The sequence below is a fragment of the Mya arenaria genome, chromosome 7 (genome assembly GCF_026914265.1).
Source record: "Mya arenaria isolate MELC-2E11 chromosome 7, ASM2691426v1".
In the NCBI taxonomy this organism is placed as follows: domain Eukaryota; kingdom Metazoa; phylum Mollusca; class Bivalvia; order Myida; family Myidae; genus Mya; species Mya arenaria.
In genome coordinates, this window is record NC_069128.1 from 27,040,414 (window position 1) to 27,061,840 (window position 21,427).

General features: G+C 35.7%; 1 protein-coding gene across 5 annotated transcripts in view; it reads left to right on the top strand.

Moving 5' to 3' along the window:
- The window catches only part of LOC128240406 (microtubule-actin cross-linking factor 1, isoforms 1/2/3/4/5-like), a 101,875-nt gene that overhangs the window by 17,169 nt on the left and 63,279 nt on the right, over positions 1–21,427 (top strand). For all 5 annotated transcript variants that reach the window (XM_052957043.1, XM_052957040.1, XM_052957044.1 and 2 more), the window contains exons 5-16: positions 3,354–3,425; positions 5,349–5,459; positions 5,858–5,953; positions 6,397–6,519; positions 6,886–7,032; positions 7,706–7,860; positions 8,824–8,929; positions 11,463–11,693; positions 14,381–14,499; positions 15,015–15,229; positions 15,557–17,745; positions 18,094–18,258. In XM_052957043.1, coding sequence (XP_052813003.1) covers positions 3,354–3,425; positions 5,349–5,459; positions 5,858–5,953; positions 6,397–6,519; positions 6,886–7,032; positions 7,706–7,860; positions 8,824–8,929; positions 11,463–11,693; positions 14,381–14,499; positions 15,015–15,229; positions 15,557–17,745; positions 18,094–18,258 — 3,729 coding nt within the window. The remainder of the gene's footprint in view (positions 1–3,353; positions 3,426–5,348; positions 5,460–5,857; positions 5,954–6,396; positions 6,520–6,885; positions 7,033–7,705; positions 7,861–8,823; positions 8,930–11,462; positions 11,694–14,380; positions 14,500–15,014; positions 15,230–15,556; positions 17,746–18,093; positions 18,259–21,427) is intronic.

Here is a 21,427-nt window from a genome sequence, read left to right on the forward strand (position 1 = left end):
GGTATAACGTATTTTCATTGACAAACTAACCAGACCACAGTAGGGCATTCAATGCCATTCAATATTTGTTTTTCAAGTCATCGAATCTAATTGATACTTTTGAAAAACTTTGATAAGGCATTCAAGCCTCATTTGATAGATAAAAATAATTTATATGAAAACTTCTTATGGCTGTGATAGAAATATGTGTTTGTATTGATACCCATTAAGTCGCTATCAATTTTATTGAAAGTTTAAAATAGTCTCTTGCAATGATAACCCATTGACCAGGTAAATTTATAACACTGATAGGGTCACATATTGACAATACTTCTTAACACTTGAAATACAGTCTGTTTTCATTCTGTGCAAAGCTGGATTTAAATGAACATTACCTTTGAAAAGTACTGTAAAAATTAACAATGAAACAGGAAAACATTTATTTAAACTGTGTCTAATGTGAATTAGAAGAATTTGACACATTTATATGCTAATTTATGTTTATTCTCATGAAAAAAAGAGTAGTAAATTACCAGTAGTAAATTAGTTGCTTGGGATTTAAACATGATTATAATGTCATTAATATTATTTGAGAAAACCCCTCCAAGACTGATATCATGTTTTGAATATAAATACTGCAACAAATTGAAAAGATATATCTGTAGGAGCCCCATATCAAATACCAAACATTGTATACAAAACAGTGTTGTATTTCTAAACATGAAATGTGAGATCACAAACACACGCCATTTTTGTCGATTGTAATATTGTGTGTGTTTTGTTTCGGTATCAATTAACCTAAATACCTTCAAGGCATGTATTCATCGCCAACTATATTACCATTCTTTAGAAAGACAGTTTAACTGATTTTGATGAATACTGAAACTTGTTACATAGGAAACAATGAGTATTTTTATCAAGATGTCCTGTCACAGTTTGAAAGACGAAATGAATTATGTGGTGGCTATCAGACATAGAAGTAATATTTGATCACTTTGTTCGAAACAATGCTCTTACAGTACATTTTTCCAAAAAACCCATTTGTCATGCTGAAATTCACAAGTTTTGAAAATGATATTATTTTAAGAACTGTCTTCATACATGACAATGTAAAATATTCACCACAACAAAACAGATATTTTATAGATATTTAAAGGGACCTAAGACACCAGATAGTCCAAAAATTGGCAAATACGTACTGTATTTCCTCAAAACAAGCCTAGGATTGTCAATGTGAGATAGTAGGATGCTGATTATACATTTTACATGATCTTAAGAATAATTTATGAGTACAGATAAATATACCAACACTATAATTTACCTGGATTTTAGTGGAATACAACCCCAGAAAATTTCCCATTGGAAAAATATGCAAAAGATGCATGTGTTGTAAGCTATGTGATACACCAGTTAGTATAAAGATACATTGGGTGGTACACAACGGTGTTAATTTTATGAGGGTTTTTGTAAATTTCCTTCTTTTTTTTTTCAATTGTATCATCTGTTGTCTAGACCCTTAAAAGGAACAAATCCAACATAAGTGACAAGACACATAAATCACAAAAAGTCAAATTAATTTTGATTTTTCTAAAAATAAAGTTCCTTTTTCTTATTTATGCTTTTACAATATGGTTGTAAAATTTGACTTTGTTAAGAAAAGGAATATACCTTTCTAACTACTTTTGATACCTGGTATGTGTTTTGGTTCTGAATACATTCCTTTTAAGAGTGTGGGAAAAATATCTATCGTTTTGTAGGGCAATATGTCCTTCGATTTTTTATAAGAGAGTTAAGTATTGTAAATTGGCATTGAATGATGGGATAGTGTTTCGGTATTTCATTGAGAATATATAGAATATATATTTTATTTCATTAATAAAATTAACGAAAATTGCATACCGTATTAGTGTGTGTTCAGTTTTGATATGTCCGATACTGAAAAATGCTATTTCTTTTGTAAAAAGGATATTTATTGATCTTAAGGCATTCCATAGTGGTTTTCTATGAAACTGTTAGTCTGTATAAGTTCCCTGAATAACATTCCATTAATTTGTCTAATAAGATCTGGTCAGGTTTGGTATTCAATATTTGTCTTAATTGTATCCAAGAATGATGTAGCTAATCGGAGTATTTGTTATTAATAACTCACCAATAGAATGAATGAAGTAAATGATGTATGACCATAAGATTCATTTAAGTTTTGTACTGAATACCACCCCATGCAGGTCTGCCTTACAAAATCTTTATTATAAAAAAAACAAGTACTGAAAAAACTTCAAATTAAAATTACCTCGCACAATTTAACATTGAAATCATGCTCTCAATTACATACTTGCTAAGGCTTGTTTGTCATCAGTGTAGATGCATTGTCTTGTTAAATTAATCAGAGTTTTTGTGAAGACTTAATTGCATTATGTCACCCAGACACGGCCTGTCATCTCGGATATCCTGTCACGAGACGCACACGTATCATCTGTCATGCATCGTCACAGTTTAATGCACACTTTTCATGGTTTTTGTTGCCCTTTGCCTTAAATGACTGCAAACCTGTGCTGACTGTTATGGAATGTTTACGACGCAATGTGATAGTCTGTACAAGTAAATCATAGGCCCTCCTTAAAATTACAAAGGCTCAAACTTACTTCTTAGTTTGTTTCTATACGTTTTGCACATTCTATTTGCAAGAGTGTTCTCTTTAATGAATTCAATTTGTATGCACTTTTATATAATAATGCTGTCAGCTCAAGAATTTAAAGGGCAATTAATTGCCAAGCATCTTGTCATTGAATGCAAGTAAATAATGAAATGCATTTAAGAATAAGATTTAATTTTACAGCCATAAAATTTGTCACCTGAACTAAAATTTACATATATTAGTTGTTCAGGCTTTTAAAATGAATATATTAACATAAAATAAACTACTTTTATTTGTGTAAATTAACATTACATAAAAAAACCTATTATTGGTGATGGTATTTAAGTATGAAGCCTGCCTCACAGGCGCCGCCCCAAAGAGGTCAAGGGTTTGACTCTTACTAAGGACACACTCTCTAGGACGTTTGTGTAAAAATGTGTTGATTCAAATCGCGCAGTGGAGTTTATTACAGCCTTAAAATAGCAGTTTTCACTATAGGGCTTAAATAAGTTTGTATCTTTTAAATAATGCTTGTACTTTATAACACATGGGCAGGTACCTGGGTGTGGGCAGGGTACAATTTAGTGGGCACCTGGGTACAATTCTATGTCGTGTCTATTCTGTGGCACGAAATATATATAGATTCCCATGGGTAATTGCCGATCGGACCTGAGTCCACAATTTCTGCCTGTCAATGGCCCTAGAACACTGAAGATTAATCCAACATGTATATTTTCAGGACCAGGCCCTACAGAAGAAGCGATGTCTGGAGTCGGTGCTATACGTTAGCGAGGTGGAAAATGTATTTCAGGTCAGTTTATTTTACAACGATTGTGAAACAAGATATAACAGCAGTATATTATTCTCTTGAATTTGCACGATATTGTGCTAGAGTGTATGTTGTTGTTTTGTTGGGGGAAATTCGTTGAGAACCTGTAGAAAACTTTTTTGTCCAGCTTGAGGACCACATCATCATAAAACTCATAAACGTCATTGCCTAGAATCAAAGCCACGATACTTTCATGATGAGTGAGTGTGATATTCACAGTGCGTTGAACATCAGGGAATATGAGGCATACTATTCTTGCCGTAACTATTGACTATTTTGCATTACGGCTGCAGTTAAAAGCATTCGATATAATTCATATCTGAATGGAGTTTCCTCAATTTCAAAGACCACTTATCGCAAAATTCTGTAAATGGTAAACCCTTTTAAAATGATACAAAAACATGCTTTGCTTGTAAGGTCAATTGTCAGTTTACAAAGGAATGAAATTTATTTTCATGTCAATTTTTCTTCTTGTTTAAATATTGATACAGCATTAGGGTAGTTATGAGTAAAGAAAATGAATATATAAATTGCTTGCCCTTAGAGCATCAAATTTTGAACTGGATGAGATGTGTTTAAAATTAGATTTGAGTTTTCTTGATACAGTCAAAAATGCATTTGGAATACGGTTTTAACACGCATAGTTTAGTAACCACAAACAATGAGAAATACTTCCGATTGTTTACAAAATAAAATCCACAGTTTCCAGTGTTTCAACTGCATGACTAATACAGAAATTATGTTGCCAGCCATGAAAGGAGAAAATGTGCATTTTTTTATTTCTCTTCCCTTTTTTTTTTCCATGGTTTCCATAAATGGTTGATATGTGTAACAAATGTCAAGTCAAGTTTATTAAGTAATTTACGGCCACCGGCCCATAATACAAAAACATATTTACATTGATGTCGTACAATAATATCATTGTCATTTTTAGGACTATTTAAGCAATATTATGTAGAAACCTATCAACATTTAGTTAGTTTGCATAGTTACATGGATAAATTGCATGTCTTTAACAATATGTAATAGTTTTTGCATGAAAGTTTGCTATAAAATACTTCCACAGACGAACTTGCAGTTGTAATACTGTCTAAGTAAAAATCATATTATATCATATTTCAAACTTCAGTAATAAACTGAGAATTCTGTAAATCTATATAGCAAAGTTCTGGTGCATCGATTAATTTCCGTCCCTCTTTATAATCATTTCCATTGTAGATCTACCTGTTACACATTTTATAGTTTAAGGTACTAAAATGTTATGGCCATTTTTATTTCCTTGGTGTAGTAAACTCTTACAAAGATTTCATTCAGACATTCTTGCAGTTAAGTCATTAGGCTTAACAAAACTCAAATATAGCCGTGGTTTGATCTCTTCTTAATTTTAGCTGGTATTGTTTCCACTCAAATCAACTCAATAGTTTACCAAATGTTAATGCACTATTTTTACTTAGAATGTTAAAACTTGTTGAAAATAAGTTGAAAAGAACAAAACAAATTATCAAAAATATCGAGACCATTTTTGATAACATTGTGGAAGTTCAAGTTATGGGGCAAGTAGGTGACCCGATATGGGATTTAGTGGCCAAATGAAACCATATTCAGTGATAGTTGAAGCCCTGTATATTCCAATCTGGGTCACCTACTAACCTTGTAAAGTTTTTTCTCGTCCAAAATCTATTTACATTGATCAAGTCGCAAACAAAATCTGGGTAATGTTTCATTTATTCATCAGAATCTGAAAATAGATGGCATTTTGGTATGAAATAAAGATAAGGGACCCAATATTTAAAAATATGGGGTCAACAAGTGACTATTTCTGGACCAATGGCTTGCATCATTCATATTGGAGGCATGATATCTGTCATTAGCAGTGTCATAGACAATAACATGTATGTATTTCAGAGTGCCCAGACTGAGTTTGAAGAGCGAGCCCTGTACCTTACAGAGAGGCGAGGCGTGTTTGACAGCATGTATCGGCGGGAACACATGGAGCAGTCCTCGCGCATGCACAGGGTAAGGGGAGACTCCTTAGACATTGGGCTTATTGTTCAGAACTTTGTTAAAGTTAATAACGTGATTAACAAGATTGTTGTTAACTTTTTAAACGTGAATTTATTTTTATTATGTGCTCATATATTAAGATAATCAGTTACTGCTAAAATAGATGTCTCTAATATTGTTAGAAATACTGCAGATCACAAGTGTATCTTTTATATTTCCAGAGCAGAATAGATTTGAAAGTTAACAACGATGATGTTAACAAGGTGGTTAACTTTATCAAAGTTCTGTACAATCTGCTCATCAACATCATTCATATTGAATGTATATCATTTATTAAGACATGAGAATTTCAGAGCAGCAAAATGTTTCAATAGTAAATGCATAACAATGTTTTAACTTGATACTTTTAGGACTGTGTGTACACACTACGACGTTCATGGGGCTGGCTTGGCACAGTGGCTCGATGTATGGAAACACATTTACAGAACGCTGCTGACTACCATCAGGTAAGGGAGATAAGTTTGGTAGAAAAATCTATTGGAGTAAAAATATGACATGCTATGGATTTTTTTTCACTAATAGTAGCACTTTCACCATGTCCCAAGTTAACCTTTGTCAATAAACATGTCATGTTCCCGGAAGGTATCACATCATTGTTTCAAGTGCCAAATACTAACCCTGGTGATAAAAAGTTGTCATGTTGTAAATGTTGAGATTTAAACCAAGCAGAAGTCAATTTCACATTTTTTTCTAGATGTTATTTATTTAGCAAATGAGTTTATATTCTACAACAGAGTTTATGCATGTTGATGATAATGCTTTAGTTTAGCAAAACCAAAGTTCTAAAGCTTAGTTATGTTTGTCGTGAGTTTACCTAACAAGAATAGGAATAAATCCCTTAATTTCCTATACCATATCATGCAATACATGAAAATCAATTTTGTTCCAGTTTTTCCATGAATCCCAGTATCTTTGTGAAGATATGCAGCTGTATCTTGCCTGGCTGGATTCCGAAAACATGAGAGAGAGAGTGGAAACATTAGAGCCTTCAACCATTATCAAACACATCAGGGTAAGGGTCCGTATAGTCTTAGAGTGGTTCTCCAAAGAATTGTCATAGCCTTGGTACTGTAGTTGTCAGCAAAATCATCATTTATTTTGCAAAAGTACTCTGCCAGTGGAGACAACTGACACTACAGGGTTGGTGAAGCGTGTTTAGTTGTAACATGCAATTTCATGGAAGAGTTCTGTCCCCTTCCTCATGCATAATCAGTAAAATGAGATTTTGTCAGTCTTTTTTTCCACAGTATGTATGAAGTGTAAGGGAAGAAAGTACCATGGCTGCCGACAATGTATTAAATATAGCCTGGCATAGAACATTTCCAAATGATGTTTCTTAATGACATAAATATATGTTACAGTCATTGTTCCATTACAGGATGTAACTAACCGCCTACTAGACTACCAATCCCGAGTTGAGCGTCTGTCAGACCGAAGCCAAGACGTGTATCCCATACACCTCAGAAAGGAGGTTGAAGAGTTTGGGATCAAGGGGAGAGCACTTGTTGACTACCAACAAGCAGAGGTAGGTGTCAAATATATAAGCATAATAAAGTTACTGTGCATGCAAAAATATCTTGGTTCTTAAATTCTTTCATAATAATTTTTAAATTGTGTGCATTTTTGTAAATCTATTTATGTTTTCACATATTATCGAAGAACATTTAATGACCAATTGTTTTAAGAGCATGTTAGATGATTTTGTTAACATTCACAGTGACTTGTTACCATTAGTTTATGATTGGAATAATGTTAAGGATTTAAATGAATATAGAATCTGTGTACAAGTAACTTTTTAGCTTTTCTTATCCTCAAAGAAAATAGTCATACTCTTGGTGCCATTGTCATTGCAGCCTTGTAAAATTTCAAAGAAAAAAAAAGTTCATTCAATGAATATCACAAATAATACATACTAGAATAACCCGTGATCAAAGCCATGAAACATGTTATGTTGAACGATGGACATTACTCATGGATTGTTCAAGATTTTTACATTTAACATAGAACACATGCACTTGTGACAATATGCAGCAATAAAACAAGGCCCTTAACTCCGGCTGGAATTAGTGTTAGTTATGCCCCATGGTTGATGGAGAAAAATGGATGAGCTTTGGTTTCCGCTTGCAATGTGGACATCTTATAACATGTATATCTGGATATTTTAAGATGTGCTTATGTTATATCCCAATTTTTTTCAGGTTCACCTACGAGAAGGGGAAGAGTGTGTAATACTTAACAACTTGGACAGTGAGGTGTGGCAGATCCGGTGTAAGGACGGGACCGAGACGGATGTCCCTGGGATTGTCATGATTATACCCCCACCGGATAAACAGGCATACAATGAGGCTCAGAGGTATGGCAATAGGAATTCACTGTTTATGAAGGTTAACTGTGTGATTTTTAACAAAATGGATAGTGAGGCGTGGCAGGTCTGATGTAAAGACAGAATGGAACCAGCTTTGGGGAACATTTCATCAAGGATTCTAGGAGATTCCATTTTGTACGTAGGAAGGATTAAAAACATTGCAGTATTGTTGTTAAAAATCTCTCCCATGAACCAAACCGCTACTATGATTATGGATCGAGTGGGTCCTGCTGGATAAACTGGCCCATTAATAATGTTGTTGGTGTGTTAGTTCTACTTCAGTGTATTTAGAAAAATAAACAAGCAGTCAACTTAATTGCTGGTTGTGGAAGGACATTAAGGAAGTGTTGTTGTGTGAGTAGTATTTCAGTGTATTGAGAAAATGCCTCTTCGTTGATGGGGTCAAATGGATGAACATTGGTTTGCTTGCAATGGAGACTTCATATAACATGTTTTGAGCGTAAAATTTAGTTGCCTGTTGTGATAGGACAGTTTTGCCTGTTGTGATAGGACAGTTTTGCCTGTTGTGATAGGACAGTTTTTCCTGTTGTGATAGGACAGTTTTGCCTGTTGTGATAGGACAGTTTTTCCTGTTGTGATAGGACCGTTTTGCCTGTTGTGATAGGACAGTTTTGCCTGTTGTGATAGGACAGTTTTGCCTGTTGTGATAGGACAGTTTTGCCTGTTGTGATAGGACAGTTTTGCCTGTTGTGATAGGACAGTTTTGCCTGTTGTGATAGGACAGTTTTTGAGCACATCTATACCAATATTAGATCATTTTCAGGTCAGTCGCTCATTAGATTAACCTACTCATACAGGCATAGATTGTATTTAAAGTAAAAAACATAAATCAGAGTTATATAGTAATACCATCATTGCTAAAGCAAATTATCCCTTTCCGAGTATCTATGAAAATTCCTGATGCAGAATACTAAACCTTCTCTCCAACAGGGCGAAGGATCAGTTACAGGTGAACTGGGAAACAACTATCCGCCGTCTGCGCACCCAGTTGGCACAGTACCTAACAGCATCAGCTGAGGACACAACCGTTAAAGAAGTAAGATGTCATTGAATAATGAAAAAAACAAAAAAACAAAACAAAAAAAAACAGAATTTCTTTACTCAGGTATTTCATTTTCCACACTTTCACAAGTTGATTCATCCAACAATTAATTATACCCCCACAAACGAAGTTTAAGGGGGTATATAGGAGTGAGATTGTCGGTCGGTCGGTCGGTGGGTCGGTCGGTCGGTCGGTCGGTCTGTCGGTTTTCATGGTTTCCGGACGATAACTCATGAAAGGCTAGACAGATTTGAAATTTTTTTGGTACACAGGTGTTACATCAGAAGATACAGGTCAAGTTCGATATTGGGGCTGGTTGGGCCAAGGTCAAGGTCACTGTTACTAAAAATAGAAAAACGGTTTCCGGACGATAACTCATGAAAGGCTTGACAGATTTGAAAAAAATTTGGTACACAGCTGTAACATCAGAAGATACAGGTCAAGTTCGATATTGGGGCTGGTGGGGCCAAGGTCAAGGACACTGTTACTAAAAATAGAAAAACGGTTTCCGGACGATAACTCATGAAAGGCTTGACAGCTTTGGACAATTTTTGGTACACAGGTGTAACATCAGAAGATACAGGTCAAGTTTGATATTGGGGCTGGTGGGGCCAAGGTCAAGGTCACTGTTACTAAAAATAGAAAAACAGTTTCCAGGCGATAACTCATGAAAGGCTTGACAGATTTAAACAATTTTTGGTACACAGGTGTAACATCAGAAGATACAGGTCAAGTTCAATATTGGGGCTGGTGGGGCCAAGGTCAAGGTCACTGTAACTAAAAATAGAAAAACAGTTTCCGGATGATAACTCATGAAAGGCTAGACAGATTTGAACACTTTTTGGTACACAGGTGTAACATCAGAAGATACAGTTTGGTACACAGGTGTAACATCAGAAGATATAGGTCAAGTTCGATATTGGGGCTGGTGGGGCCAAGGTCAAGGTCACTGTTACTAATAATAGAAAAACGGTTTCCGGACGATAAATCATGAAAGGCTTGACAGATTTGAACAATTTTTGGTACACAGGTGTAACATCAGAAGATACAGGTCAAGTTCGATATTGGGGCTGGTGGGGCCAAGGTCAAGGTTACTGTTACTAAAAATAGAAAAACGGTTTCCGGACGATAACTCATGAAAGGCTAGACAGATTTGAACAATTTTTGGTACACAGGTGTAACATCAGAAGATACAGGTCAAGTTTGATATGGGGCTGGTGGGGCCAAAGTCAAGGTCACTGTTACTAAAAATAGAAAAACGGTTTCCAGACGATAAATCATGAAAGACTTGACAGATTTGAACAATTTTTGGTACACAGGTGTAACATCAGAAGATACAGGTCAAATTCGATATGGGGCTGGTGGGGCCAAAGTCAAGGTCACTGTTACTAAAAATAGAAAAACGGTTTCCAGACGATAAATCATGAAAGACTTGACAGATTTGAACAATTTTTGGTACACAGGTGTAACATCAGAAGATACAGGTCAAGTTCAATATTGGGGCTGGTGGGGCCAAGGTCAAGGTCACTGTAACTAAAAATAGAAAAACAGTTTCCGGATGATAACTCATGAAAGGCTAGACAGATTTGAACACTTTTTGGTACACAGGTGTAACATCAGAAGATACAGTTTGGTACACAGGTGTAACATCAGAAGATATAGGTCAAGTTCGATATTGGGGCTGGTGGGGCCAAGGTCAAGGTCACTGTTACTAATAATAGAAAAACGGTTTCCGGACGATAAATCATGAAAGGCTTGACAGATTTGAACAATTTTTGGTACACAGGTGTAACATCAGAAGATACAGGTCAAGTTCGATATTGGGGCTGGTGGGGCCAAGGTCAAGGTTACTGTTACTAAAAATAGAAAAACGGTTTCCGGACGATAACTCATGAAAGGCTAGACAGATTTGAACAATTTTTGGTACACAGGTGTAACATCAGAAGATACAGGTCAAGTTTGATATGGGGCTGGTGGGGCCAAAGTCAAGGTCACTGTTACTAAAAATAGAAAAACGGTTTCCGGACGATAACTCATGAAAGGCTAGACAGATTTGAACAATTTTTGGTACACAGGTGTAACATCAGAAGATACAGGTCAAGTTCGATATTGGGGCTGGTGGGGCCAAGGTCAAGGTCACTGTTACTAAAAATAGAAAAACGATTTCTGGACGATAACTCATGAAAGGCTAGTTTTTCTTGTCAGCAGTGTAACTTCTAAATTACCCAACAGATTTAAATAAAACAATACATGCATGATAAAAGAAGATGCAGTGTGCAGTAACCTTGGAGTTATGGCCTCTTTTCAAAGGAATGGTTTGCCATTCCTGTGTCCAGGCGGCATTTGGGTGTATTCGTCACTCCTGTGACAGCTCTAGTTAAAATATAGTTTTACTTTCCATTTCAAGTAGATTTAGTGTTGTTCTATATTTTTAAAGCAAAAAATAATGTACACAAAATTGTTTGTTTTTTTGGTGGGAGTCAAATTAAAATTTAGTATGGTGAAATTAATTTCAATCATTTTCTAGCTCTACAGTGTTTCGACCAATCAGAAGGCAGAACTTATGCGTCTAATGAATGAGGCTGTCCAGGTCCTTAGGCCCAGCCCTAACCAAGATGACGTAGATTATAGGGACCTTGTTGCCCAGGCAACAAGCTTCCGGAAGATCTTGAGCCAGGTGAAACCAAGCTCCCGCGACAACCAGAATGGGACAACACTCACCTGGCAGGCTAATGGGAAGGCTCTGGTTATTTATAAGGTATTATTTAGTTTATGAAAAATGTTTAATTGTAAAGACAAGATTAGGCAAGACAAGGGGCTAGACACCAGGTCATGCAATTTCAAGGAAACAAAGACACATGTATCTTTCACAGTTTTTGCACATTTTTCAAATTCGAAATTTACTAGGGTTGTCTACCATGTAAATCCCAGTAAGTTTAAATATAGCATCAGTATATTTATTTGTACCCATAAGCAAATTAAACTGGGAATCTATTATGCCCTATTTGAAAGCAACATAAATGTCGGCTCATTAATTTAGTCAGATAAAGTGATGTATAAGCGGCCTCGACTAGCTTGCATTGACAATTCTAGGTTTGTTTTAAGGAAATACTGTATTTGACAATTTTTGGACCATCTGGTGTCTAGCCCAATTATAATGTATCCTGAGTGTTGATGGAACCCACAACCTCTTCAGTGAGAGGCTGACACCTAAACCACTAAACCTTTATCACACACAACTTATGACTTGTAACACAATATTGCTTGAAAATTTCTGATAGCTGATGTATGCCAGCTCAATAAATTGATGGGTATGTTTGTGTTAAGAAGGAATTTTGCAGAGATATGTGGCCAATTTTAGATTTAGATTTTTAAAGTAAAGATGTTGAAATCATAATTATACTTGTTCAATCTGAAAATACTAATTTCTTGAAAATAATGTGATGAAATATCAAGTAACTTGTATGACTTACACAGATCAAGTGTTAAAGCTGCACTCTCACAGATTGACATTTTTTTAGTTTTTATCTCAGAATCAGCTGATTTTGGTATCATTTCCTTCAATACAGCCATATAAGATAGAACAGATCTCAATTATTTGGGAAACTGCCAAAATTATAATTTTTCTTAAAGTGTTAGTAACGCTTCTAACCATAAAACATCAATTTTGAACATATTTAAATATGAAAAACTGAGATCTGATCTTTTTTCAGCAGTTTTATTTCAATGATTTTCAGGGATTTACGAAAAATTGCCCATTCCAAGACAAAAAAATAAAGAAAATTTTCAAAACAGTCAATCTGTAAGAGTACAGCTTTAATTAATCCCAATAAAACCATTTCCAACTTACATTTAATTAGTTGTCATGCAATATTCTACATTGAAATACTCCCCAGAAACATTTTCCAGATAATTTATATGGTATCTTCAGGCGATAGGCAATGACACATCCGACTATCTGATTAATGAACTAGACAGTGAGTGCATTAGTGTTGAAAGCAGGTGACTTTATTGATTAGCTTTAAGCTTTCTGGCTATATTTGTGGGGGAAATGTTTTGTATAAAATTGTGTATAAAACTGTATAAAACCACCATTCTATGTTGTTTGCTATAAATATTTAAACACAAGTGCGAATGAAAATTATTGCTATCAAAAAACATATATGGACCACATCAATTGGTATCCTTTTCACTATTTCACTAGCAAATTGGATGGGGGGGGGGGGGGGGGGGGCGGGGGCGGTAGAGGTGACCCCCAGACCATCAAACCTACACTGACATTAACAATATTTCTGTTCTTGGGGACAAGGCACATGTCCAAATTTTTGCACTGATACAGTGCCTGTTCTAATAACAAATGCTTTGGCCGCCCCTGTTTCTTTTACAAGAATAAAACATTTATTGAGTTATTCTGAAAGCTTTCATTAGGTAACTGATAAGGATTTTGTTAAAAAACATGCTTCACATATTTGCAATGGCAGTATACCTGAATGTGCAGCAGGTCCCATGATTCATGAAATAATGTTTGTAATGCTCCTCTTCCAAAGAAGTGGGGGTATATTACATTGCCCAGGTTGGTCTGACCAGCAGATGACCCCTATTGATTTTGATATCAGTAGGTTAAAAAGGTCACGGTTGTGTTGAATTTGTCAGATTGATAAATAAAGTATGCTTGGGCTAAAGGTCCTCAAACATAGCAGGGAGATTGGTCATAACCAGCAGCTCACCCATAATTATTTTGAGGTTGGTAGATCAAGAGTCATGGTCGTGGTGACTGTGGACACAAAAAGCTTGTCCGATTGATAACTAGATTATGCTTGGGCATAGGATCCACTAACTTGTCAGGGAGGTTGGTCATGACCAGCAGATGACCACTATCAATGTTTTAGTCAAAGGTCATGGTTGATGTGACCTTATGCACAAAAAGCTTTTCTGATTAATAACTAGACTATGCTTGGTGCTTTAGTCCTCAAACATGGTAGGGAGGTTGATCATGACCAATAGATAACCACTATTGACTTTGAGGTCAGTAGGTCACAACTTACAGTGGCGGTGACCTTGAACACCAAAAGCTTGTACAATCAATTGCTACAGTATGCTTGTTCTTACTATCCTTAAACTTGTAGGAATGTTGATCATAAACTTAAATTATCCCTTGTACATTAAATGCGAAGACTTATTGGTTGCCATTAGGGGGGCATATCTCTTGTGTTCTAATAATGGCTATTTGTCCAACAAGGCTCAAGTGGGGGCATTTGTCATGTGACTGTGACAGCTCTTGTTGATGCTTGATTGATTCACACACAGTTTTGACCTTTGACCTAGAAAAAGACCTAGGAAGAGTTTGGGGTCTGGAGTGGTTTACTGTCTTACATTTTGTTCCATAGCTTTCATTGAAGTATAGGGGAAAATTAATGATTAACATTCTATAACACTGTTTCTCAGGAGTTCCTGACCTACGCCAAGACGTACAGACAGACCTTAGCCACAACAAGGGAGAAAGCTGGAGTTCTAATCTCAGAGAAAACTGGGCCTACGTACTGCTCAAAGGCTTACTTTGAAATGTAAGAAGGTTATTTCAGCTCCAAAGGTTCAGATGTTGCTGCGACATTTGTTTTTAACTTGTTTTGTCTCCCCTTCGACTAAAAGGGAGACTTAATAGTGTATTTTTCATTTAATTTCGGAGGAATATTGATGAGGGTAAATAAGCATTATCAATTGTTTGTACCATTTGACCATTGACCAGTCTTCTTTTAGAAATTTCTTAAGGTGACAAAAATATTATATTTCATTGCATGAAGATACATTTACACAATATATGATGAAACAATTCAGCAACTAAAATAGTGCATGGGTTAGGCATATATCAAAAAGGACATGTAAAGGGATTGGGTCTCGAGTTTCTTCAACGTCAGTTACAGCCCAAAATACAAATATTGCAGGTGATTATTATTATTGTTTATATAATAGCTGTGTGTCTTGGCCATATGACTGTTTATACCAATTGTAATTAAAACCCAAAGGCAAGATGCCGATTTGCTATCAAAACTTGAAACTTGACAATGTGTCATATTTTTAGGGCCATACCAGTGGTAGACATTGACATCCACACTAAGCAGACGGCCATCACCAAGGTGAGATCTGAGCTCTACATCCATGAGCGACGCCCAGGCAAGGCGCCCATCCCCCCACCCAGACGGAGACAGAAACTGAGACGTGTAGCCTCTGCACTCAGCGGGGATGCTGCGGCCATCGCTGGTGTCATCCAAGAAACAGAATCGTTCATTATTACCGGTTGGTGGATTGCTGGTGTAAAAGCTAAAATGGACTTATGAAGTTTATAATTATAAGACCTGTTTTTAGAATATAAACAAAAATACATAATTGTGTAAGGTAACATACACAAAAGATTTCCATCTGTATGTTGAAGGATATGTGTTCAAAACCAATGTTTTATGTTGCATCTGCGGACCAGTTTAAAAATATTGCTATATAAAAATTGCACTTCATCAGCATTCATTTTACAGAAGAAAGACAACTCAGTATGAATTAAAACAAGGCCTAACAGTTTCTTCCCTTTCATATCTACGTAGGTACTCATAAATCCCTTAATGCTTTCAGATGTGCTGGACCCCAAATCAAAAAAGCAGTTGAGTGTCTTCCAAGCATTATCAAATGGCATACTAGATCAAATTAACGGCACATATCGCAACCCTGCCACTGGTGAAGTGATGTCAATTCCCGAGGCCATACAGAAGGGCTTCATTCTTGCAGACTTTAGAGAGAACTTAGCAAATGGAGATGTCGATGCCCACAATGGTGGGTTTGCACCTATGAAAAATAAGATGAAAACTGTTAAGTACCCAGTTGAAGGAGTTATTGACCCGAAGACCGGGGAATGGGTCGGAGTGAAGGAAGCTATTACTGCTGGAATTATTGACCCAAGAACTGGACTTTATACCAATCCATTGACTGGAGAACAAATGAGCATTCTTGAAGCAGTGCAGAATGGTTATCTGGTGGCTGATCCGGCATTGCTTGATGAAATAACTGAAGAAAATGGAATGTACACATGTGTGGATTTTTCCGATGTTTCGCATGAAGTTTTGTCAGTGTTGGACCCAAGCACTGGTGAAGAATTGAGTTTAAAGAGGGCGATACAAGATGGTGTCATAGATCCAGCAAACTCACTCTACCGTAACCCACATACTGGTGAAACAATGAGTGTTGCCGACGCCATTAAGAAAGGATTGATCAAAGTAAGACCAGTTGACTCGAGCACTCCGAGTGAGAACATTCTTACATTCAAGCAACTTCATATCAAAAAGCAGAGGTTCATTCCAGGGATGGGTGATATTTTCGAAGGTGATGATATCGATGGCCTCCATAGAGATCCTAATAAGAAACTTGCTGATGCTCTTCGATCAAAACATGATGTGTCTGTGCCTTTAGCCAAAACTGCTGGAAAACGGGAAGTGTCTTTAGAAGAGGCTGTTTCACAAGGCCTTATTGACTTTGTCAAGAATGAGTTCTGCCCACCTGGTGGAAGCCCTATGTCAATCGAAGAAGCTGTAGAAAAAGGGCTGATATCTCCCCAAGCTGCCAAACAAATCTTGGATGTGTACAGTGAAAATTCTATCGGACAGCTAATCAAAGATGGGAAATTTGACCCTGATACTGGATTAGTCACTGACCCGAATACTGGACACACTATATCACTTCAGGGTGCCATTGCTCAAAGAATCATAGACCCAAATTCTGTATTCTTGTATGATAACCAAGCTGGAAAAGTTGTGTCACTTGCTTCAGCAATTGAAAGTGGCCTCTTTGATCCCAAAACTGGAAAGTTTGTCGATCCAAATACTGGTGAACAGTTGTCATTGTCAGAAGCTGTAGCAAGAGGTCTTGTGCAAACCGATATTAATCCTGATAAGATTGTTGATAACAGAGCACTGGTTTCAAAACTTGCTGCTAAGACGGACCTCAGTGTTAAATGTGTCCAGGGACCAAACGGTGAATTAATTTCACTTGAAGATGCGCTTAAAGCTGGAATAATTGATCTAAAGAATGGGAAATATGTGAACCCCGCCACTGGTGAGATAATGTCACTAGCTGATGCTATTAAATCTGGTAAGATTGATCCCAGGTTGGTTGTGCCTTTACTTGAAGCACTCGATGAAATGTCAATAAATGATGCTGCGGAGAATGGTGTACTTGATTTGAAAACTGGAATGGTTATAGATCCTCTTACTGGAGACAACATGTCGGTAACGGAAGCAGTTGCTAATGGAGTTTTTGATCCCAATAGTGTAATGCTAGTAGATAACAAGACCGGAAACATTGTAAGCCTTGGTGCTTTGATAGAATCGGGGCAATTTGATCCAAGATCTGGAAGATATATCGATCCAGATACTAAAGAGAAGATCACGCTTGCCGAAGCCATCAAACGAGGCCATATTGACCCAGAAATCAACCCAGACCAATTTGCAGACACGTCAGCAACTCTTCGCGACCTCATTGATAGTAACAAGGTGAATCCAAGAACAACAAACTTTGTAACACCAAATGGTCAATCCATGTCTCTCCGAGACGCATTAGCCAATGGTTTCCTCACAATGACCTCTAAGGTCAAGGTCGACCCCTCAACTGGGGAAGTGACTTTAGCCTCGGAGGAGGAAGAGGTTGTACAAAGCCTGCTGGAGATTAGGGACCAGTCAGACTGGCTTCAGGAGATTGAAAGGAGGTTAGCCCAGCAGGGTGCGCCAAGTGAACGTATGGAAAAATTGGAGAAACAACGGGAAGACTGTCATGTGAGTTGAGTTTGCATTCATTTATAAAAATTCTTTATCTCTGCTTTACCCCACAATGTTTTGGATACAATTTTAAAAAATTTTGGTAGTGAAATATTGTTGCTTTACTTAAGATTTCCTTTTGCAAAGACTACTGTGAAATGTTTTATGTTCGGGATGTCTTATTTTTGCAGATATTTGGCACAAATTTATAGTCCGTGAAAAATGACCATATATTTTTTTACCAGCGCCACCATTGCTTGAATTTTTTATGTTAATTGTATGGTAAAATTATTAATAAACTTACCTGTTTTTCCGCGAAATATTCTTCACTGCTTTATTTCTGATAAATGTTTTTTCCCTTTAAAGGACCTGAAGCAGAGTATGGATGAAAAGGCTGACGAGATTACAGACTCCATCAAAGAGGCTGCGACACTCGTGGGGGCCAACAAAGTTGACAGCAAGGATGAAGGGGCACAACAGCTACAAAAACTCAAATCCAGTACCTCGGACCTCCGCGTTAGGCTTGATTCGGTGAGTAGTATGCATGGATTTTACACGTACACAAATGGTGCTTAGTGTAATACACTGCAGAAACATAAGTCCAGATGCCTTATTCATTAGGGTTCTAAGTAAAACTACCCAACTAAGCGAAAAAATGATTTTTTCTAAGTTGAATTTAATCAAAGTAACAATGTTTTAACACCAAAGATATAAAAATAAGCAAGAAAAATATCCACATAATAAAGGCATATGAAAAAATAGAGGGTATAAATGTTTTTTGATAGTAAAAATTCGAAACATTTCCTAAGTTGAAAATAGTCACATTGAAGTTTAAACAATACAGTTCCAGTATATCTGACTTGTGGTCGCCTGTAGATGTTTAAGTTTGTATACTAGGTTTCTGTCTCTCACTTAAGAGACAACTGTATTAAACTGTAATTGTTTTGTTTAAACTCTATAAGCAGATCATCAAGTATTTCAAATTCAAAAGTTAGCAACGATGTTGTTAATCATGCTGTTAACTCAAAATAATTCTGAACAATAGGCTCAATATTTAACATACATCACCATTAGAGATTGATACTGTTACCTGTGACTCATGAGTAATCTTGAGTAATGTATTTGAGGGTCTTTATAATGGATGGATAATCCCTTTACAATAACTACTATTATTATTATCATTATAAGAATTTTAATTACAAAAACTAACTAAAATAATTTGTGTGCAAAAGAATAGCAATGCATTTATGTTTTTGTCAATGATCATTTTACTGTTGATTATTTTTTTAAAGTGGGGTTTCTGTATGAATTGGTGTTAATTTGTTCTTTAAAATTTCATTTACTTTTAAAATGGTTCAGTAAACAAATTTACAATCCTATGTTATTTTCATTTCATAAACTCTTAAAAGGGAAAATTATCATCCAATTATAGTAATTGTCAAATTATACAAAAATATGACTTGATCCTTGCCATTGATCTGAACTTATTTTTAATTTAAAAAAAATCCAAATGAGTGTGAATCCTATTGAAGGGTCTTTCAAAGATAATTGTTGTGTAATTGTACATTATGGGTTGGGTATACTGTTAAGTTTTAAAGCTGCATGCACTCTCACAGATTGAACATTTTGACAACTTTTTATTTTTTTTTGTCTTGGAATGGGCTAAATTTTGCGTAAATGTCTGATAACTGGTGATATAAGACTGCTGATAAAATATCAGATCACAGTTTTTAATATTTATATTAAAAAAATTATGCTTTTATGACTAAAAGCGTAACAAACACTTTAATGAAAATGATTTTTTTGAAATATTTTCAAACAATAGGGATCTGTTCTATTGTGAGTCACTTTATATGACTGAATTGAAATCATTAATGCCAAAATCAGATGAGTCCGAGACAAAAAAATTTTTTTTAAAGTTGTCGATTAGGTCATTCTGTGAGAGTGCATCTTTAATTATTGCAAATGACTATTTGAAGAATTCATTTTTAAATGGAAACCTATTGCTTAAGAAAAAAGCTACTAACTTGCAATAATTTCTCTGTATGAGGGATTTTCTATCTTTATCTACCATGTGTTTGGTACAAAACAGTAACTCAACGTAACAGAACGGATAAACTTCTTATTTAAAGTCCAATTTGGAAGTGAAATTTAGACACACTAAGGATTAAGTCGTCTTAAACACAGTTAATAACAGTGTCTAGTGGCAAAGCTGTGAAGGGTTACTCAATCATTCGACTTTGAAATGACCAAGATTTATTTAGTGCAAAATGAGTCTCGTTAAATGTACCAACATGTTTTGTTTTTATATTTAGGTGCAAGTTTTAGTGCATAATGTTTTATTACGGTATTACCATAAGTGCATTACCAATGCTGGATAATAAATGTATTTGGGGTTTTAAAATACTGCTCATTAATGGATTATTTATTTTTATGTGCGTTAACTTTTGACAAGGATAATAATATAGGCATTATCCTTGGAATAAAAACATTTATAAAAGTAGCCATAAACATCATGTTTTGTGAAATAATTTTGTTTGAAAATTAATGGTAGCTAGGGAAATCTTAAATGATACAATCTTTGAATAGTGTGCTTTCTTGTTATTTTTAAAATGGCCGAGGTTTTAGGCCGATAATTTACTGATAATCGTATTGTGATCCTGTGAAGTGATAAAAAAATGTGGGAAACATTTCATATCCTAACAGCAATGAAGGTACAAAGAGCTATGTATTTTGTAGAGAATTTGTAAATCTCCAAACAGAGGAATTTGATTAAATATATTTATCCATTTAACATATTTCCATGACTGAACCATGCTCATTTTATGAAGAAGGGGAAATAAATTTTATCTTTCTGATTCTTGTCGAGTTATTTTAATAATGCATAATCCTGCAGTGCTATTAAAGCGGTCAGTTTCATAGCAAATAAATAATTTGGGCTGAGTGCTTTAAAAAATAAGGAAACTGTTAGTAAGTTTTGTGTCATTATAACATTTGTCATGATAAAGGAAATTTTAAGAATTAAATGCATTTTGCAAAGAAAATGATGTTCAAACGTTACCGTGGATTTATTAGGAAGTGGAAATATGGAGGATGTTCATGGCTAATCAATGGCAAAGGGAGACTACTTATTGTAAGTTTCACTGTAGAAATTACCTCCCTTTAATTATTGTTATTAATTATTATAACAGTAAGCTCAATTCTGCTCACCTGCCCCTTACTACGAGCTTGTCTTTTTCTCAAAAGAGTCAGGGGTGTTGATTGAGAGGCATTATTAGGTAAAAACCTCTACCTAGGCCAGATATTTAAAAAAAACTAAATTCAAGATATACAAATGAAACTTTGTACATTGCCAAGGCAAAATGTGCATGTGTTATGATTGAGCAAGCCCATAACTATTAAGGAAGTCATTGTCTAGTTAAGTCCCTTTTTATACTTACTGAGTTATTCCCCTTAAGCCCCTTATTCAAGTGTTCAGGGAAGGGGACATATCGCAGTTTCACCTGCATCTGCTTGGTGGTACCGACATTGGGTCAGAATGTGCATGGGCATAATGTCTTAGACAAGTTGGATAACCAGTCATATTGCTTGAGTCACTTTACAGTTATTGCCCTTTAATGATCGAAATACCTTAAATCTTGTTTGACTTAAAAACACCATACAAGCCTTCAAGGTGTTCCCTTTGTGGCACTGATCTTAT